At 42.6% G+C, this 18,324-nt stretch overlaps 1 protein-coding gene and 1 non-coding gene across 2 annotated transcripts; one reads left to right on the top strand and one right to left on the bottom strand.

Annotated features, from left to right (window-relative positions):
- Positions 1-293: 293 nt before the first annotated feature.
- On the bottom strand, positions 294-8,283 carry SLFN14 (schlafen family member 14). Its single transcript, XM_057716915.1, has 5 exons — positions 8,246-8,283; positions 6,307-7,379; positions 4,969-5,097; positions 3,337-4,051; positions 294-1,326 (listed from the first exon to the last, which is right to left on the bottom strand). The coding sequence occupies exons 1-5, from the start codon at positions 8,281-8,283 to the stop codon at positions 492-494; spliced, it is 2,790 nt and encodes a 929-aa protein (XP_057572898.1). The 3' UTR covers positions 294-491.
- Positions 8,284-17,757: 9,474 nt separating this feature from the next.
- LOC130841098 (Z30 small nucleolar RNA) lies at positions 17,758-17,854 on the top strand. Its single transcript, XR_009050140.1, has one exon. It is a non-coding gene; the product is annotated as a Z30 small nucleolar RNA (small nucleolar RNA).
- The last annotated feature ends 470 nt before the right edge of the window (positions 17,855-18,324 follow it).

Genomic DNA, 18,324 nt, shown 5'->3' on the forward strand with positions numbered 1-18,324 from the left:
GCCTGGAGAGCACCCTACCCCACCCCCAAAATAAGCCATCAAGGCTGGGATGCATTAGAAATACTGGGAGATGGAGGTATAATAAAGGATGCGTTAGGAGAGTAAATCAGGGTGTGTCCTGGAAAGCCTCAAAAATTAGTTTGGTTTGAAGACTGAAGGGACTCCCTGGGGATACGTCAGCAGGGATGTCACAAAATCAGTTTTGTATTTGAGGAGGACCTCTGTGGTTGACAAGATGGAAGCTGGATTGGACTAGAGAAACCAGAGGCAAGGGACCAATTATAAGTCCCAGGGAGGAGGTGGCATGGGAAAAGGACAGTGACACTGCAAATAGACTGGAAGGCCCAGTCCCAAGAGACATTTCTGTGGCTCCACGCTATGCTGACTGTGCCTCGATTTCTCCACTTGTAACACATGAAAAGGAGTAGCTGCCACCTGCTGGGAGCAGGGACTCTGCTCCTTCTCCCTTCCTGTACTGTTTGAAATAATTTTCAGAAGGTAGCCCTCTTTTCATAAATCAGGTAGAGGTGTTTGATGGCTCTCGAGGCAAAACAGAGCTTATGAGCTTCCTCTGACAGGGCATATTCTGGACTAAGCCCAAACACAATATTCCTCTCCAGGCCTGAAAACTGCTGAATACTGTCTAAAACGATGTGACCATCCAAAACACCAGAGGCCTGGCTGAACACAACCTTTGTGGCTCCGTGGGTCTCAAATAATTCCATCGCTCTTAGCAGTGCAAGCTCATAGCGTCCTCTGTCCTCCCCTCTCCTGCACAGAATTGCTATATCTTTGGGCAGGTAGCCACATTGGAACAGGTTGTGACATCTTTCTGCCACGTATTTCGCAATTTCTTCTGTGGTCAGGTTCGTCTCTGTCTCACACACCCCAGGCAGAGCCTGGGCACACATTGCTTCCTCATAGGCAGCTTCCCTGAACGATGCCAATGTGTCTGGAGACACGTTGGGGTGAGGATTTTCTTTGATCCTTTTCATTTCTTCTTTCATCAGCATCGCTATTTCCAGAGCACAGTGGATCCCGCTGGTGATTGTTTTTCGAGGAAACTGAGCAGATGGAGGGGGAAGGCCATTGGTAGCTGAGTGATGGACTTGGAAAGGGTCCAGAAAAAGCCAGAGAATCCCGTGGTGAAGATTTTCACTTCCAGCACCCCTCACCTTTGGGTGGGTGATGCTCTTGGCCTTCATGTACCAGTCACCATATTTACTGCAGAAATTCTCAGTCTCATCCATCACTATGTGTTTGATCTTTGGGAACTCCCCCTGCATGAAGGTTTTCCGGGTCATAGCTTGGCAGGTGGTTTGCTGGCTGTAAGAATGAAGGAGAGAATAAGCCTTCAGCATATAAACAAAGGAAATACCATGCATTTATTTCTCTCTGGATTGGTATTAGAGACTGGTTTTCATCTGGAGGCTGATTCACTGATTCAGTAGTGTCCTGAATACAACACAAACGCTCTACTTCCAAGTTACCTGACAGACAGAATACATAATTACAGACCCTACTCTTTCAGGTTATCAACTTCAATCTGCATGTGAAACTTTTGAAGTGAACCCAGGTAGGAGATTTTATTATTTCTACTATAGTCCATTTCTGCTGCTTGACAATCCCTGAAGATAAATTCCTTACATGTAAAGAAAGTCTCAAAAGGAATTTACACTTGCTAATACTGTTTCTTTACTTTGTCTGTTTTAGAGCTGGAGAAGCCACCTAGAGGAATATCATAATTTTTGTATGCACAAGAAGTATGGGCTCATACAAGTTCCTTTAAAGAAAATCCTATTTCCCCACTTACTTGTAGTACAAAAGCAGAAGCCTCTTTAGATTTTGGTAAGGAAAACTAATATTAAGAGGCTGCTGAGCTCCATGACACGTCAAGTAGGGTACCAAGTCTGTAAGGCTATGCCTCTATGGAGCTACCATCCTACTTAGCTCAATTTTCCTTTATAGTATGTTTTAGCATATGTGTGTGTGTATACTTTTTTTTTTAGCTCTTTATTGGAGTATCATTGCTTTATACTGCTGTGCCAGTTTCTGCTGTACAACAAAGTGAATCAGCTGTATTTATATACTTTTTTTTTTTAACACAATTGGTTGTTTCTTGCCTCCTCTAATTTGGATTCAAGTCTTATCACCCATCCCTACAGATTTCCTGATTTTGCATATGCAGTCCCTGGGGCTTTACTCCCTGCGTCCCAAATCATAACTATTCACGTTCTTCCCTTCCAGTCTGGACTGTGTAGACTTCTTAAAGAAAAGAATTGGTTCTTAGCCATCTCTGTAACCCCCTCACATTAAGTTCATAGATATTTGTTGAATTTGCCTGTTGACTGGGGATATTTAAAAACTTACCTTTAAAGCATAATAAAGAACATAGCCTTTAACGCAGTTTACGAGATCCTTCATAATCTGGCATCTGCCTCCTTTCCAGCTTCATCATCTGTTGCATACCCACAGTCCCTCACGGCTCCAGGCAGACCTACCATTCTGATTCTCTAATCTCCATGCCTTTGCACTTGCTGTGCCATTTGCCTAAAAAGCCCCCATTTTATTCATGCCTCCTACTGACTCCTTAAGAAGGAAGTCAGGATCTCCTTCACTGGGGAGTATTTGCTGACCAATCTCCAGCATATCTTTAAGCATATCTTTATTATCATACTAATTACACAACACTCCCATTGCCTATTTTTCTCTTTGTCTCTCTTATTGGTCTTTATGGTAAGGTCTTCAATATGTTTTTCTCCTCTTACACTAAATGTACACAGTGCCTAGCATATAAATGGTGCTCAAAAAGATTAGTTGAATAAAGAAGTCAAGCAAATCAAAAATTAAAAGCCTTCATTTGCTGGATTGAATAACAACCAATTTCTTTTACTAAATTGAAAGCTAAAGATCTAACTCAGAAGCAAATGTGTATGTTTTCTAAAATTATTGACTCAGAACAAGTCAAACAAATAAAAATATTTTATAAATGAAATAAATGGTATTTAAATTCAAGTTCCTATTAGGTGTAATGTCTAATTGACTGAAATACCCTTTTATGACTTTAAAGCATTAAATATCAAGCAAAAAGTATATGTGAATCAAGATAGGTTCGTTTCAACCTTTCTTAAATTTAAGGCCATAGATTGTGGGGGAAAAATGTTTCAGTTATACAAATCTAAGGTTATGCATCCGTGACTAATTTATAATGAGATGTTTAAGCCTGAACATTGCAAAGCATCGTTTTTATCTTAAACTAAAGACAAAAATTACTTATGTGATACTGTTGAAAAGACTGACAATATGTTTATTGTGTTTAGTTAGTGAAACTCTTACGTCACAAAATCCTTTAAGGCGTCACTTTCACAAACATAGAGGATCTCTTTGGGCTTGCAGTGGAAAAAGTCCTTAATTTTCTCCATGACCTTTATGGCCAGGGCTGTCTTCCTGGTTCCCGGAAAGCAGTGGAGGAACAATTCTCGTGTCTCCTGAAAGCTCTCTGAAAGCAACTCGCACTGCTCTGCTATGAGCAAATTGAAAAATTCATAGCCCAGCTGGTCACTCAGAAGAGATGGAGAGCAGAGCGAGACCACGATAAGGGCCTGCAACAAATCTTGCATTTCATCCTCATCAGCGAGCCTGTAGGATCGGGGATAATGCGGAGAGATTTCACCAGGTCTACACTGTGTGCTGGGCATGTATATCAGCCTCGGGATAACACACACTTTCCCTGTGTAACCACCGAGAGTTCCCAGTTTCTGCTTTAACTGATGAGCAGTGTTCCAGGCGTACATAAGCCCCCCAGTCCACGTGGGGTCTGTTAAGATTGTATAGAGTACCAGGGGGCTGTTCACTGCTATTAGGAGAGCATCACACAGGACATTCTGCTCCTTCCTTAAGCCAACATCACTAGCCCAGCTTCTGGAAAATATCACAAAGCCCTGAGAATAAGGATATATCTGTGTCTTCATTAATTCCTCCAGTCCTTTATGATCTGAGAAGAGCTTCTTACAGAGGGATTCTGGTTTAAATTGTATCTCTTCCCGTGTCACTGAAAATTCAAGGAATAGAAGTTACTAAAATTTACAAAAGGATATTTAAGTATTCCTACAACATTGTAAGAGATGAGCCTTGCCATGGAATTATGGGTTTCCTTGTCTGCAAAGAAAGCACCTCCTCTTCACAGGCCAGGGCTGGGGAGTCCCTGTTTCTGGCAGGTCTCATTCAGGTGAAGGTAACTGGGGAGGGGTCTTCACAGAACAGCCTTCTAGCACTCTGTCCTCAACTCCAAATGGTCCAGTAGTGCTAGGAGGGTGTTCCTTCCTGTTAAGGGTGTGTGTGTGTGTGTGTGTGTGAGAGAGAGAGAGAGAGAGAGAGAGAGAGAGAGAGAGAGAGAGAGAGAGAACCTGATGCTTTTGGGAAACTAAGAACTTTCCTTCTGGAACAGTGATTCTTAACCTGTGGCAGTTTTGCCCCCTGGGGATATTTGGCAACATCTGGAAATGCTTTGATTTTTCATAGCTGGAGAGGTGCTACTGGCACCTAGTGGCTAGAGGCCAGGTATGCTGCCAAACATCCTACAATTCTCAGGGCAGCCTCCCTCAACAAAGAATTATCTGATCCAAATATCAATAGTGTCAAGATGGAGAAACTCTGCCTTAGCAAGAGTCTGGGTGACCCCCTGGCTCACTTCCTTCTGCCTTGGAGAGCCAGGGGGCAGTTCTCTCAAATTTATTCTCTCAAATTTATTCTCTCATATTTGGAGAACAAAAGCTGTCTGTGACTGGAAGCCTGAAAACGCACAGAAGTGTAGGGTTTGCCATGTATGTTAATCCAGAACCATTGTGTCTGCTAAGCCCTACACTGGACCTTCACTAAGGAGAAAGGCCTGGATGAATTGCTACCAATTTCTCCCAACTTAATTTTAGAAACTAAATAGTCCCCTCAGCTGAAATCAAGAAGGAATACCTGGAAACAAGCGTTGCTGTAGAGCCCCCTTAAATTCCAGGACTTTGATGGGGTATGACGGGCTTCTTAGTGTAGATGAAGCTGGTGAAATCAGGTGAAGGCTGTGGTCTGCGGCCAAACTGGAAGGAGCTAAACAAATCCATGGAGAGTTGTTTCAGATGAAAAAGAAAAAGTAAAGGAACGTTTGTATTGCTATTCCTACTGTTGACATATGATGTGTGTGGCGCCTGAGCTGTTCTCACTCTTTCTATGCCTCAAACAGTTCACATATGCTAGGAAAGGAGGTCTGGGACTCCTGCAAGGTCATGCATCTTCTAAGTCACCTGTGACTTACTTGGGCAAGTCATTTCACCTCTCTCTCCTGCAAGGGTGAGCAGGTGATTCCTGTGGTTCCTTCCAACACGAATATTCTGGTTCCAGGTCACCTCTAAGAAGAAAAGGCTTCTAGAGGTGGTGGGGGGTGGTAGGGGGGGTGTCAGAAAAAGTAAGCACAGTATTTTTTTAATATTGTTATAGTTGTTGAAGTCTCCCCCCAACCCCAAAGTTTATATGGAATGGAAAGTGGTAGGAAGGATCTCTAGTTTTGGGGGGGGGGGGCGGTGGTGTGTGTGTGTGTAAAGTAAACAAATTTAAGATGAGAACGCATAACCCAATAAAATCACTCAAGTCTTGATCTGAGCTTCTCTTATCAAATCTGGAACTTACTGACCATGAAGGCAAACCAATAAACTTCAGCCTGTAAGTCCTTTATGGGTTGATTTGAAATCACCAGGGCTGATGCTCAGCAAAACTGTAAGGAAGTGAAAACGTGAGTCCTCCTCCCCCACCACCATCCCCTCGCCAGCACCTTCTCCACTTGGTGGTGCCCTCAGCCTGGTGGCTCAAGGGATTTGCTCCTAATGTTACTGAAACAATTCAAACTTGTCGACAAGTTTCCCTTGAAAGAATTAGCGGAGAGTCATTCTTAAACAATGGTTCTCTGAAATTTCATTTTTAGAGAGAGACTATTGAAGAATGTTTTCGATTAGGAGTATGAGCCTGCAGATTTTTTTCAGCAGACCTTTACAGTGCCTAAAAAGGACCTTTCACAAATTCATGGCTAATGGCATACTATAACTTTCCCCAAAGAGATGAAAACCCAAGCATTTCTTGACCTCACACGGTTCATATTCTGAGTCTTTGGAACTAAAAATATTAGAAAATAACCCTTTAATAGGAGAAGATTTGTACGCAAAAACAGCTTCCTCGACTCTAAACAAGATATTGACCAAGTACCCAAAAGAAGGCAGAGAGGGGCTCCTCCCTGCTGACCAGACAATGACTTCTCTTCTGCCTTACCTGATTGAATATCCACCATCATGGCTACCCACTGCTCAGCCGTCAGCCTTGTGACAGAATTGTCCCTGATGACCCAGGAATCCGGGGCCTCTGTGAATACTACACAGCAGAAGGGCTCCACGTGTACCACACAGACATAACCATACAGGACATCTTTTTGGTACACATTCAAGATTTTGGTAGTGAAATTGACTTTTGGCTTCTCACAGCAGAAGTGGAACGTGGGCAATTTTTCTACGCAGTTTTCTATTTCTTTTTTTAAGACTTCAGGGTTCACTTTTTCTCTCTTACATCCAAACACTTCTTTGCTCTTATCATCCACCCCGATAATTAGGTATCCCCCATGGGTGTTGGCAAAGGCAGAAACATAATGAGACAGCGTTTCTTTAATCCGAGGGATGATCTTTTTGGTGGTGAACCTCTTAAACTCGACGTGTGTGGACTCACTGAAGTCGAGTTTCTCCTTATACATGAGTTTATCCTTTTTAACAAATTCTGAGGCACACATCCTCATATCCTCCTCTTCCTGAATGTATTTGTCAAGAGTTTTCTGAGAATGCAGCTCCTGCACCTTTGATCTTCCTCTTTGGGCTCTAGACTGCTTCTCTCGCAGGAGCTCCAGGGCACTGCTGGCACTCAAGTTGATGGTGGAAGTTACAGCTCTCTGATATAAATTGGAGCGCAAGCTGCAAATCCTTAGGGGGAGGCTGAAAACATCTGGGCTCCATGACTTCACAAAAATCATAAGATTGTGCCCCCGCTGCATGTAGTCAAGGTATTTCTGTGAACCTGAAGGAAGGAGCTTTTGAAAAGAAGTTTCCAGATCCTGTCCCAGCCCGTGGCATCGGTAACTGTAGTTTTTATCATCAGTCTCTGCTTTGATCACACCCCCTCCAGAATTTAACAGTGCACATGTCGCTTGGATGATTTTAGAATTCTCAGTTCTTTTCAGATAGCTACTGGTCATCTTCTTCCTGTTTTCCTCTCCGAGAGTGACTCTGCCCACTTCCACAGTTATCTCAGGATAGAGCACTTCCGTATCCATCTGAAGATTCTCCATCTCAGCAGCCCTTCTGTGCCCCCAAACAATGACAGAAAGGGGTTCCAATAAATAAATCGGACAGAAATGTTGTTTCCAGGTTAACAAGAAATCCAGAGATTACGACATTTTCTTCAAAGCAAGAAATTACTGGAAATACATGTAACATTGGAATCATCTTCGACGTTACACATTTCTCACAACTTTGCCAAGACCTTTAGCCTTCCCAGCATGAACAGGCATAGATAAAGTGAATGCTTAGTATTTTACCATAATGGGAAAACTAGATGGCTGAACTTTTAGCCGCTTTGATTTAAAATCGGGAAGCACCAACAGGGAGCCCAGATATAAAGGGCACGGGTTGGCACAGGAGCCAAAGCAAAATACACAGAAGTAGTAGCTGCCGTCAGAAGATGGTCCTATGTATAACTCAAAGGGGGAAGAAGAGACGACAAGCGAGAACCAAGGGAGTATAGTTTTGGAGTATATGTGATGTAGAAGATCTGGCTATAAAAACAAACATAAAACTTAGTATTCTTTATGTGTTATTTTATACATTTTGAAAAGCTTTATCCTACGTCTGAAAGAATGCCAATTGATACCAAATCAGCAATCTTTTAAGCCCTTCAGACAGTCTTCTAAACGTGCATTTCTTATACAACGTGATGCAGGAGCAGGAGTTTTCCTTCCGCCCTAATAGTTCTGCCTGTGCTATGAGAACGTCTAAGACTTGGGAATGGAAGTGAGCCTTTGAGACATAGGTGTTAAACAGTGGTCAACCTCCTTTTGCTTCCCAGACCAGAAAACAGCTACCTAAACTGAAGTTAGCACCCTGGAAGCAGACATTTCATAAACGGCCCCCTTAGCTTTTGTTAACTGCAAAATAAAATATTTACTAACCCAAACCAAAATTCTTCCTCAAGAAGAAGGGAACCCATTTTTTTTTTTTCTGTGTGATCTCTGCTAAGCAGAGGCCACGGGGGTGTTATTTATATCCACCAAGAGGGAAAAAAGCAGGCATCCAGCAGGATGGGTCCCCTCCTCTGCCATTAGTTTGCCCTTGGTTGCCTTCTCACTCCCTCCAGGCAAACCAAAATCAACCTGATGAATTGTTTTTTTCATAGCTGAGCATCTCCCGTAAGCAAAGGTAAATGTTTGGCTCAGAGAAATTTCTGATCAGATTCTATTCATAGCATAGAATCACAGAAGTGTTGGAAGGGACTTTAAAGATCTGGTCCAGCCACCTATCTGATTCTTAAATACTCTCTCTGACATTCACAACTCCCAACAAGTTGCATTCCAGCAACTGCTTGAACACCTCCAATGACAAGTAACTCACTATCTCTCAAATTAGTCCCCTTCTATTTTCTGACAGCTCTGTTAGAAATAGCTTCCTTATTTTCAGCTATAATTTGTCTCCCAATAACCTCCACCTGCTGGAACTCACGAAACAAATCTAATTGCTTTTGAACTACCAGAACTATACTCGCATGACTCCCAAGTCTCTTTGATGTTACCTGAATGCAGATAACAACTGTGATAGATACAAAGTTTTCTGAGAGTCTAGCCCCATATGAACATCTGCTTCACACTTCTCCAAATTTCTCACTCATTTTCCTTTACAAGTTTCTCCTGAGCTATGATTTTACGAAGCTCTTCATGCCCTCAGACATAAGCAAATGAATGAGATTAAAAAAAATTTTTTTTACCTGATGTTCTTGCTTTTCCTCTTGTTGTTTCAGTTCCACCTCTGGCTTTGGTCTGAATGTTTGCCTTCTGTCACAGACCCTGTTGCCCTTTGATATCAGCTTGGGAGGAGCAGCAACGCTGCCAGACTCCCCTAGTCTTCATAACATTGACTCCCTGAGGAAGGCAGATAAGGACTCAAGAAAAGTCTATGGCAGGGCAGATTGGCAGGCCAGGCTCTGACCTCTGAGAGGGGGGCCAGAGCGAAAACTTCCCACCTCTAAAGGGCTGAGTGTCATTTCTGTACATCATACAAGTCCTCTACATTTATTTAATTAATTAATTAATTTATTTATTTGAGGTACACCAAGTTCAATCATCTGTATTTATACACATATTCCCGTATTCCCTCCCTCCCTCGACTCCCCCCCCACCCTCCCCGTCCCAGTCCTCTAAGGCATCATCCATCCTCGAGCTGAACTCCCCTGGTTATACAGCAACTTCCCACTGGCTATCTACTTTACAGTTGGTAGTATATATATGTCTATGCTACTCTCTCACTTCGTCTCAGCTTCCCCTTCACCCCCCCACGCCCCCTAACCTCGAGTTCTCCAGTCCATTCTCTGCATCTGCGTCCTTGTTCTTGTCTTGTCACTGAGTTCATCAGTACCATTTTTAGATTCCGTATATGTGAGTTAGCATACAATATTTGTCTTTCTCTTTCTGACTTACTTCACTCTGTATGACAGACTCTAGGTCTATCCACCTCATTACATATAGCTCCATCACATTCCTTTTTATAGCTGAGTAATATTCCATTGTATATATCTGCCACATCTTCTTTATCCATTCATTTGTTGATGAGCATTTCGGTTGCTTCCATGTCCTGGCTATTGTAAATAGTGCTTCAATAAACATTATGGTACATGTTTCTTTGGGATTATGGTTTTCTTTGGGTATATGCCCAGTAGTGGGATGACTGGATCATGTGGTAGTTCTATTTATAGTTTTTGAAGGAACCTCCAAACTGTTTTCCGTAGTGGCTATACCAACTTACATTCCCACAAACAGTTGCAGGAGAGTTCCCTTTCTCCACGCCCTCTCCAACATTTGTTGTTTCCAGATTTTGTGATGATGGCCATTCTGATCGGTGTGAGGTGATACCTCATTGTGGCTTTGACTTGCATTTCTCTGATGATGAGTGATATTGAGCATCTTTTCATGTGTTTGTTGGCCATCTGCCTGTCTTCTTTGGAGAAATGTCTATCTAGGATATTTTGGAGGTTAATCCTTTGTCCGTTGTTTCGTTGGCAACTATTTTTTGCCATTCTGAGGGTTGCCTTCTAGTCTTGTTTATGGTTTCTTCCGCTGTGCAAAAGCTTTTAAGTTTCATGAGGTCCCATTTGTTTATTCTTGATTTTATTTCCATGATTCTAGGAGGTGGGTCCGAAAGGATCTTGCTTTGATGTATGTCATAGAATGTTCTGCCTATGTTACATTTATTTTATTTTATTTTTTATTTATTTATTTTTTAAATTTATTTATTTTATTGGCTGTGTTGGGTCTATTTTGCTGTGCGTGGGCTTTCTTTTTAGTTGCAGTGAGTGGGGGCTACTCTTCATTGCTGTGTGCAGGCTCCTCACTGCAGTGGCAGGCTCCTCTTTTTGTGGAGCACGGGCTCTAGGCACATGGGCTTCAGTAGTTGTAACACATGGGCTCAATAGTTGTGGCTCACGGGCTCTAAAGTGCAGGCTCAATAGTCGTGGCGCACGAGCTCAGTTGCTCCGTGACATGTGGGATCTTCCTGGAGCAGGGATCGAACCTGTGTCCCCTGCATTGGCAGGTGGATTCTCAACCACTGCACCACCTAGGACGCCCATACATTTATTTTAAATTAAGCTGCCTTGTACATATCCACTATGAACAATATTAACCTAGTCTATCACCTTCCAAATCATTTGTTCTATTCTATTTACTTTTATTCTCTTTTCCCCACTCTTCCTCTTTGTTGGACAAAAGACCCAGCCTAGAAAAACATTCTTTGGTGAAGGTTTGGCTATCTCCTTGGGTGACAGGATAACAGATGATTTTTCATCAAATTTCTTTTCCTTTCCTTTTTTTCTTTAACCTTTCTGTATTTTCTAAATGGTCTACAATGAACATCAATTGTTTGTGTAATTTTAAAAACAATTAAATGAGAAAAATAGGTAAGAGACAGTTATCTCATTTGGGGATGCTGGTTAAACTGGATCAAACGAAGAGTGGCCACTAATTATTAATGATGAAGAGGATGGTGATGGTGATGGTGAACCTATAAATGTTAACTTACAAGGAAAAGGGCTCTTTGCAGATGTGATTAAGTAGTGATATTGAGATGAGGGAATTATCCTGGATTGTCCATGTGGGCCCTAAATCCAGTCACAACTGTTCTCATAAGAATGAGATAGACAGACTTCCCTGGCGGTCCAGTGGTTAAGACTTCATCTTCCAATGCAGGGGGTGTGGGTTTGATCCCTGGTCAGGGAGCTAAGATCCCACATGCCTCATGGTCAAAAAAACTGAAAACATAAAACAGAAGCAATATTGTAACAAATTCAATACAGACTTTTTAAAAATGGTCCACATAAAAAAAATCTTTAAAAAAAAAAAGAATGCGGTAGAGGGAGATTTGATACCTACAGAAGAGGGGGAAGCAATGTGACCACAGAGGCAGAGACTGGAGTGATGTGGCCACAAGTGAGGGAATGCCGGCAGGCACAGGAAGCTGGAAGAGGTGCAACATGGACTCTCCCCTGGAGCCTCTGAGGGGAGCACAGCCCCTGCTGACACCTTGATTTCTGCCCACTTGTGTCAGACTTCTGGCTGTGAGAGAATAAAATTTTGTTGTTTTAAACAACCAAGGTTGGGGTAATTTGTTATAGCAGCCATAGGAAGCTAATATACTTCTCTCCCCCTAAGTCAAACCATCAAACAACTCTGTGTCTCTACTTCAATTTGTTTATGATGAAATGACATTCTTAAATAGGTTTCTGAATACCCCCTCAGGGTTTTTTATTAACTGAGGTTACTGTTCCTATGAAGTTCTGTTTGCTGGCTTGGCCCATTGTACCTGTTTGGCTGAAAAGAGTTTCCGGGATAGGAGGCAGAATGGATACAGTGATGAATAATCACCATAGCAACATAATATACTGCAAAGGTCTGCTCTCAGCTTCAACTTTAACCCTTTTTCACTTACGTCATTTCCAAATTCTCACTTTTATTTCATTTAATTTTAAAATTTAGTATTATTATTATTCTTATTTTCTTATTTCTTGGCCACACAGCACGTGGGATCCTAGTTCCCCGACCAGGGATCAAACCCACGCCCCCTGCAGTGGAAGCTCTGAGTCTCAGCCACTGGACCGCCAGGGAAGTCCCCAGTCTCACTTTTAGTTCTACTATCTACCTTAATTCTCAGCTTCACTCTCACACTGAAATCCTTCTGATATTACTTACTTTTAGAAAGATAAAAAGGACCATCATTTACTGGACATGTGCATTTGGGCACAAGGGACCAAGCTGGGAGCATGGCACACGACATGGAAGCTGAGATTACCTGGCCAGTAAGTGGAAGAGCTGGCGTGCAAAGCCAGGTCTGTTTAATACAAATACCCCTATTCCTTCCACTGCCTTTCAAGTCTAGGATTCTGGATTGCTTTGGAGTCTTCAAAATCAGAAACCTACCTAAGTACCTCCTTTTTCCTTCCCAGTCAACAGGAAGGACATTTTGGGAGCAGGAGAACTAGGAACTGAATTGTTTTCTCCTTCTTATTCTTTAATAAACTATTGTGAACCAAATCAGGAGAGGGAAGGATAATGTGAAAGATGAGAAAAAGAGTTTCTCTTCCTTCTTCAGAGTTCCTTAGTTAAGTCCCCTGGTTATGAATAGTAGGTTATCAGAACAGGGAGGAGATCATATTTTGGCTCTGATATCTCAAAGCAAATGTCCATGGTATGAAGCAACTTGAAATCAGTAGCTTGAACAGTGATTTTCTCTAGGTCTTGGGAAAGTGATCTGGCCACGTTGTTGACAGTTGGCTAAGAACTAGAGCCCCCGATTTATTTAAGATGTGTTTATTCACTAAGCATTTCAGTTTATCAGCAGAGATAGTTAATAGCACAGCCTTCATGCTCAGTAGACACAAACTGCCAAATACCAGCCTCCATCTCACTCTCAATTCGTCAAGATGATTCAGCTAGAATAGCAGACTAGATAGCATAGTGACCAAGAGCAACGGTGCTGGTTCTACCACGCCGCCACCTGACTCCAGGTAAGTCTCCTTTCATTCATTCTCTCACTCAATCAGCTGTATTTTTCAGTGCCAAGGGCCTTGAAATCTTAGCTCTAGCACTTTTTAGCTTTGAAAGCTTAGTTAAGATAATCCAAGACTCAGATTCCTTCTTTGTAAATTGGAGATAATAATAGTGCCTTCTCCATACAGTTCTTGTGAGAATGGAGTGCGATGATGTATATAAAAAGCTTAGCATGGTGTCTGGCATGTAACATCAGCTTTTCATTCAGTAATCAATTACTAAGCACCTACTGTATTCTGAACATGGTGCTATGCCCTGGACTCACTGGTCATTTGCACCATTTAGTGACTGCCTTCTTTGGACCAGATCTGCAACTTTGATGATCTCAAATTGTTCTCATGACAACTTGTAAGATACACATTATTTTCACCATCTTATAAATGAAGAAACTGAGTTCAGGGAGGCAAAGCTCAAGATTAAACACCTAGTAAGTAGCAGAGCTGAGATTTGAACTCCTATCTGATTCCAAAACCCATTTACTATCATTCTGCCATGCAGCCCTTACTGTTAGCAAGAATAAGACATATGTCCTGTTCACAATCTAGAGGAGGAAAACATGTATTAAAGAACTCATTGCAATACATCATATGTGATAACACCAGGTGAGAACTTTATGTACTATGCATTGTTTTCATTCAATTCTCATAACAGCTCTATGAGGTAGGTACTGTCATTATTCCCTTTTTACAAACGGGGAAACTGAGGAACAGGGAGTTTATGGTGCTTGCAAATATTATAGTCCATATGCATGACCATTATACTCTAGTGCCATTCTGGAGAGCTAGAAACATGGACAGTGTGCTTGAGGTGTTCTAATGAGTGACAGTGACTATGCTTCTGAAAACAATATAAGATTTCATAAATGAGATGGTATGTGAGCTGAAACCTGCAAGTAAGAATGCACCAAGTAAGAAAGGGTGATGGAGAATGAAGGGGAAAACCAGGCAGAGGAAACAGCACTTGCAAAGGCCTATTCTCTTCACTGTCTAAACTCTATCCTTAAAGTACAATGGCGGTCCTTCATAGGTCTGGCACAGAGGACATTCCATTTTTCTCCATTTATTTCCTCATATCTTTCTCCCCATCTCTGTCCGGAACTCCTCACATTCCTCCTGCTGCCCTTCGTAGGCCACCTCTCCATTTCTTACTAGCTCTCACCTGGACCATTGCAATCACTTGGCAATAGCTTCCCTTTCACTCTGCCTTCTTTCAATCTATTTAAAAACACAGTTGCACATTGGGTTCTAGCTCTGATCACTCATCTCCTCAGAGTCTGAAATCTTCAGATCTCCCACTTTCTCCAGAGTAGTCTACACTACACAGCCAGCAAGCCACCAATCTTTAACAAAGTCTTGCCCTGTCTTTGAAATCTCTTACCCACCCTCTTTCCTTGCCGCTAACACTGGGCCTCAAACTTTGGTGTGAATCAAAATCTCCCTTGGGGTACTCATTAAAAATACACATTCCTGGGCTCCAACTCCAGAGTCAACTTTACTGATTCTGTAAGTCTGGATTGTGGGGGTTTGTCGTTTGGTTTTGATGCTAGGGGACATCTATGCTGTTAAGTTTCCTCCTGGTGTTTCCAACTCACTGAATTTTGGAAAACACTACACCGTTTCAACTTTATCTAAATTTGGTAAGCTCCTCTATGCTTTCTCATTTAATACGGCAATTAAATTATCTTCTCCCAGAATCTCCTAATTCTCAAATCCCACGCATCTCTCAAGACCCAGATCAAATGCCACCTCTCCCAGGAAGGCTTCCGGCTCTCTTTCGCAGTTCTTTGATATTTAGTGGCACTTCTTGCTTATTCAGGAAGCGTCCAAGCCCCTGATAAGCCAATGAGTTTCCCCTGGACGGGGAGAGAGGGACACATTCACCAAGTCCACCCCGACCCCTAGCCCTCAGGCGGGAATTCGGCACAAGCGCCAAACTGTTGGATCACTGTCTGAATCGATAGTTCTTCTTGGAAAGCCAGGGCACACACACTCTCTACAGTCCGCCCCAGATGCCCTCCCCCAGTTGTGAAACAAGGCACCGGCAAAACCACTGCGCATGACAGTCTCCCCGAGGTCGAAGATCAGGCAATTGAAGGGCGGGCGGAGACCACTCAGAGCCTAGCCTTTAACTTTGAGGACGTAGCCCGCCATGCCAAGAAGCGGCTGCAAAGGCGCTTGCCCCCTTGCTCCGCCCCTGACGTTCGCCTCGCCCTCCGATTGGCTGCTCCTCGCACGAGCCCCGCCTCGAGGCTGCGGCCCACGTGGCCCGCTGGCCGCCGCGGGATTGGTTGTTTCGCTGGGGACGCTCGGGGCGCAGGCGGCGTGGCGTTGTGCCGCGGTGCGGGAATCCTCAAGCTGGTGCCTCCGGGACCCAACGGCGGAGGGTGGGCTGCGGTCAGCCCCTGAAGGCGTGTGCGGGCCTCCTGAGAGTCTAAGGCGTAAGAGTTCTGGGAGGTTCGGAAAGCGGGCTGCGGACCCACTGCCTGAGGCTTTGGTTTGAGCCGTGGACCCGGCCTTGTGTTTCCCCGCAAGGAAGGCGTCTCAGTCCTTCCTGAGGTTGGTGAGGTTTGGACGTTACCATCATCATTATTATTAGCAGTAGTAGTATTGTTATTGTTACTATTATTATTGTCATTTTGAGGATCCACTGTGTGTAAGCGTTGGTGGTCCTGCGTAGGGCGCCATGCAGAATGCCATGAGTTAGAAGCTGGGGGGATGGAGGGCTTAGAGATGCTTGAGGGACGTCCTTCACCTACGTGAAATGTTGGAGGTAAGTCGGCTTTATAAACTGTGCTGATGCTTGTATAATCTAGGAGTTTAGGGTTTAGTATTGGGAGGGTCGTTCGCTGACTGAATTAAACACTCGTTTATCGAGCCGCCTTCTGTGTCCCAGGCATCATTCGCAGTGTAATGGATGCAAAGGCCAGTATGAGTAAGTCCTGGTTCTTTAGGAGCTCTGTGTGATGGTGCTGGTGGGACAGTCCGGGAGGTGGGGGACATGAATGGGTGAATAATTGGCGTGTGATGTGTACTGTGGTGGGAAAAAGTGCTGTGGGTGTCAGAGGAGGGGATGACTGAGGGAGTTAGGGACCACTTAACAGAGAAGGTGACATATGAGCAAGGTTTTAGAACTATTATTAGACTTTCTCCAGACGGAAAGGGGTAGGGAAGGTACTCCAGACAGAGGAAAGTGTACTGAGGGAGAGAGCTAGGAAAGTGCGCCCTCTGTGTGTGGCTGGAACACACGTGGAGCTCTGCTCACAAGTTCCATGCTTTTAGACAACGTTATTTAAATTAAGTTCTCTTAGCCTGTTTGCTTTTTGTAACGTGTACTTAACTTCTGCAGAGGTTGATGAAATAAAGGCTCGAGCCTCTAAACAGGCATTTTATTAGTTTCCCTCTCTTTGTGGAATTTAGTTGCTGAGTGGAGAGCACAGTCCATAGCTTTCCGTTTTTAACTATGGAATATCAATCTACTGACATTTATAAATGGCTGAAGGAAGCATGTCGTGCCTCCAGAATTGTTATTTAGATACTGAAAATACTATGCTGAAAGGCTGGAGACGTTGACATTGTTTGTGATCCTAGTACTTTAGCATAGCATATCAGCGATAATAAACCACAAGAAGGTGTCATTTAGAATAAATAAAATGCAGTCAGTTTTCTCATTCAGAAATTGATTATCAAGGTTGTGAATTACCCGGGCTTTGCATTGTTTCCTTTATCTTGCCCATGGCCTGGAGAAGAATGAAATTAAACCTTATATTTAGCTCGTAGTGGAAAAATGGAAATCCAGTGATCAGACCTCAGTTTCTCTTTGCATCTCTGTTGTTCTTTTGCTGTGGACCTTTGTCAAATCATAGCCTCCCTGGGTCTTGGACTCTTTAGAAAACTCTTATATAAAATTTTTATGAGTATACTTTTCATCTTTGTTGGCAGCAGAATTGTAAATCAAATTGTATGTTAAATGAACTGGAGTTTGCTTTATAAAGGATTTTAGTAGGAAATCTTTTCTAAAGATTTTGTTTTAGAACTAGACTATAAATCCCTTCACAGACATCCCTGAGATTTTATCATGCATGGTGTTTGGGCTCACTAAAACAGGAAATGTTTTTGAACTGTAAATGCTTCTCCACTCTACTCTGTATTTCAAAAATGAAAAAAAGCACCCCCAAAACAAAACTTGTTCAAGTTTGCATTTTTGTACAGCAGAGGTGCTTAAGGTGCAGTGGAAGATCACATATTGAAAGCCCATGGTTGCAACTTATCTAGAAAGAAGCCTTTATTTTTCTCATGGGTAAACCTAAGTTTTCTTGGATGTGAAAACAGGATGTTGGGCTGCTCTTAGATAATACAAGGAGGTGGAAAGCAATGATGCAATGATGAGTGAAGTATAGTCTGACCTGGTATTGCCATTGCTTCAGTGTTGGCTTTGACCAGGGTATGACCCCTTAATCTTCTCTCTGAGCTGATTCTGGTTGTGGTTTTTCCACACTGGTGTGTTCTAGCCTATTTGGATACTGGTTTTATTATGTGTAAGAGTGTTTGATATTCTTTTGAATTACTGATACTTTCATGTTTTTCTCCGCAGGTTGAGGTGAAAAATTTGGCTTTGATATCTTCCTGGAAGACCGCATTATTTCAGTCCTGAATCTGGTTCAGTTCTCTTATTGACTTATTACTATATTAAAAATGTTTATCCAGCATTGATTGTAAAATGGAAGTAATTAACATGTATGTGCCCTTTTTGGGGGAGACTAAGGGGAAACAGGTGTTCAGCCTAGAAAAATATTTCTCATTGGATTTCCTATGAAGTCACTTTGTCTTGGGTTTAACTTTGAAACAAATTAAAAAGCTTAAAAATTAAGAAGAAAGTTTGTTTAATTAACTATGATATTTGTTTTGGTAAAACCTTGTGGTTTCACAAGAATTTCTGCAAAT

The sequence above is a fragment of the Hippopotamus amphibius genome, chromosome 17 (assembly GCF_030028045.1).
Source record: "Hippopotamus amphibius kiboko isolate mHipAmp2 chromosome 17, mHipAmp2.hap2, whole genome shotgun sequence".
Classification (NCBI taxonomy): Eukaryota; Metazoa; Chordata; class Mammalia; order Artiodactyla; family Hippopotamidae; genus Hippopotamus; species Hippopotamus amphibius.

Excerpts from the sequence above, each read along its gene's own strand:
- SLFN14 (XM_057716915.1), bottom strand. The coding sequence starts at position 8,283 with ATGGGTTCCCTTCTTCTTGAGGAAGAATTTTGGTTTGG. Across the intron at positions 5,098-6,306 it reads GATGGTGGATATTCAATCAG|CTCCTTCCAGTTTGGCCGCA; the intron begins GTAAGGCAGAAG and ends GGATTTGTTTAG. Across the intron at positions 1,327-3,336 it reads GCCTTAAAGGATTTTGTGAC|CCAGCAAACCACCTGCCAAG; the intron begins GTAAGAGTTTCA and ends TCATTCTTACAG.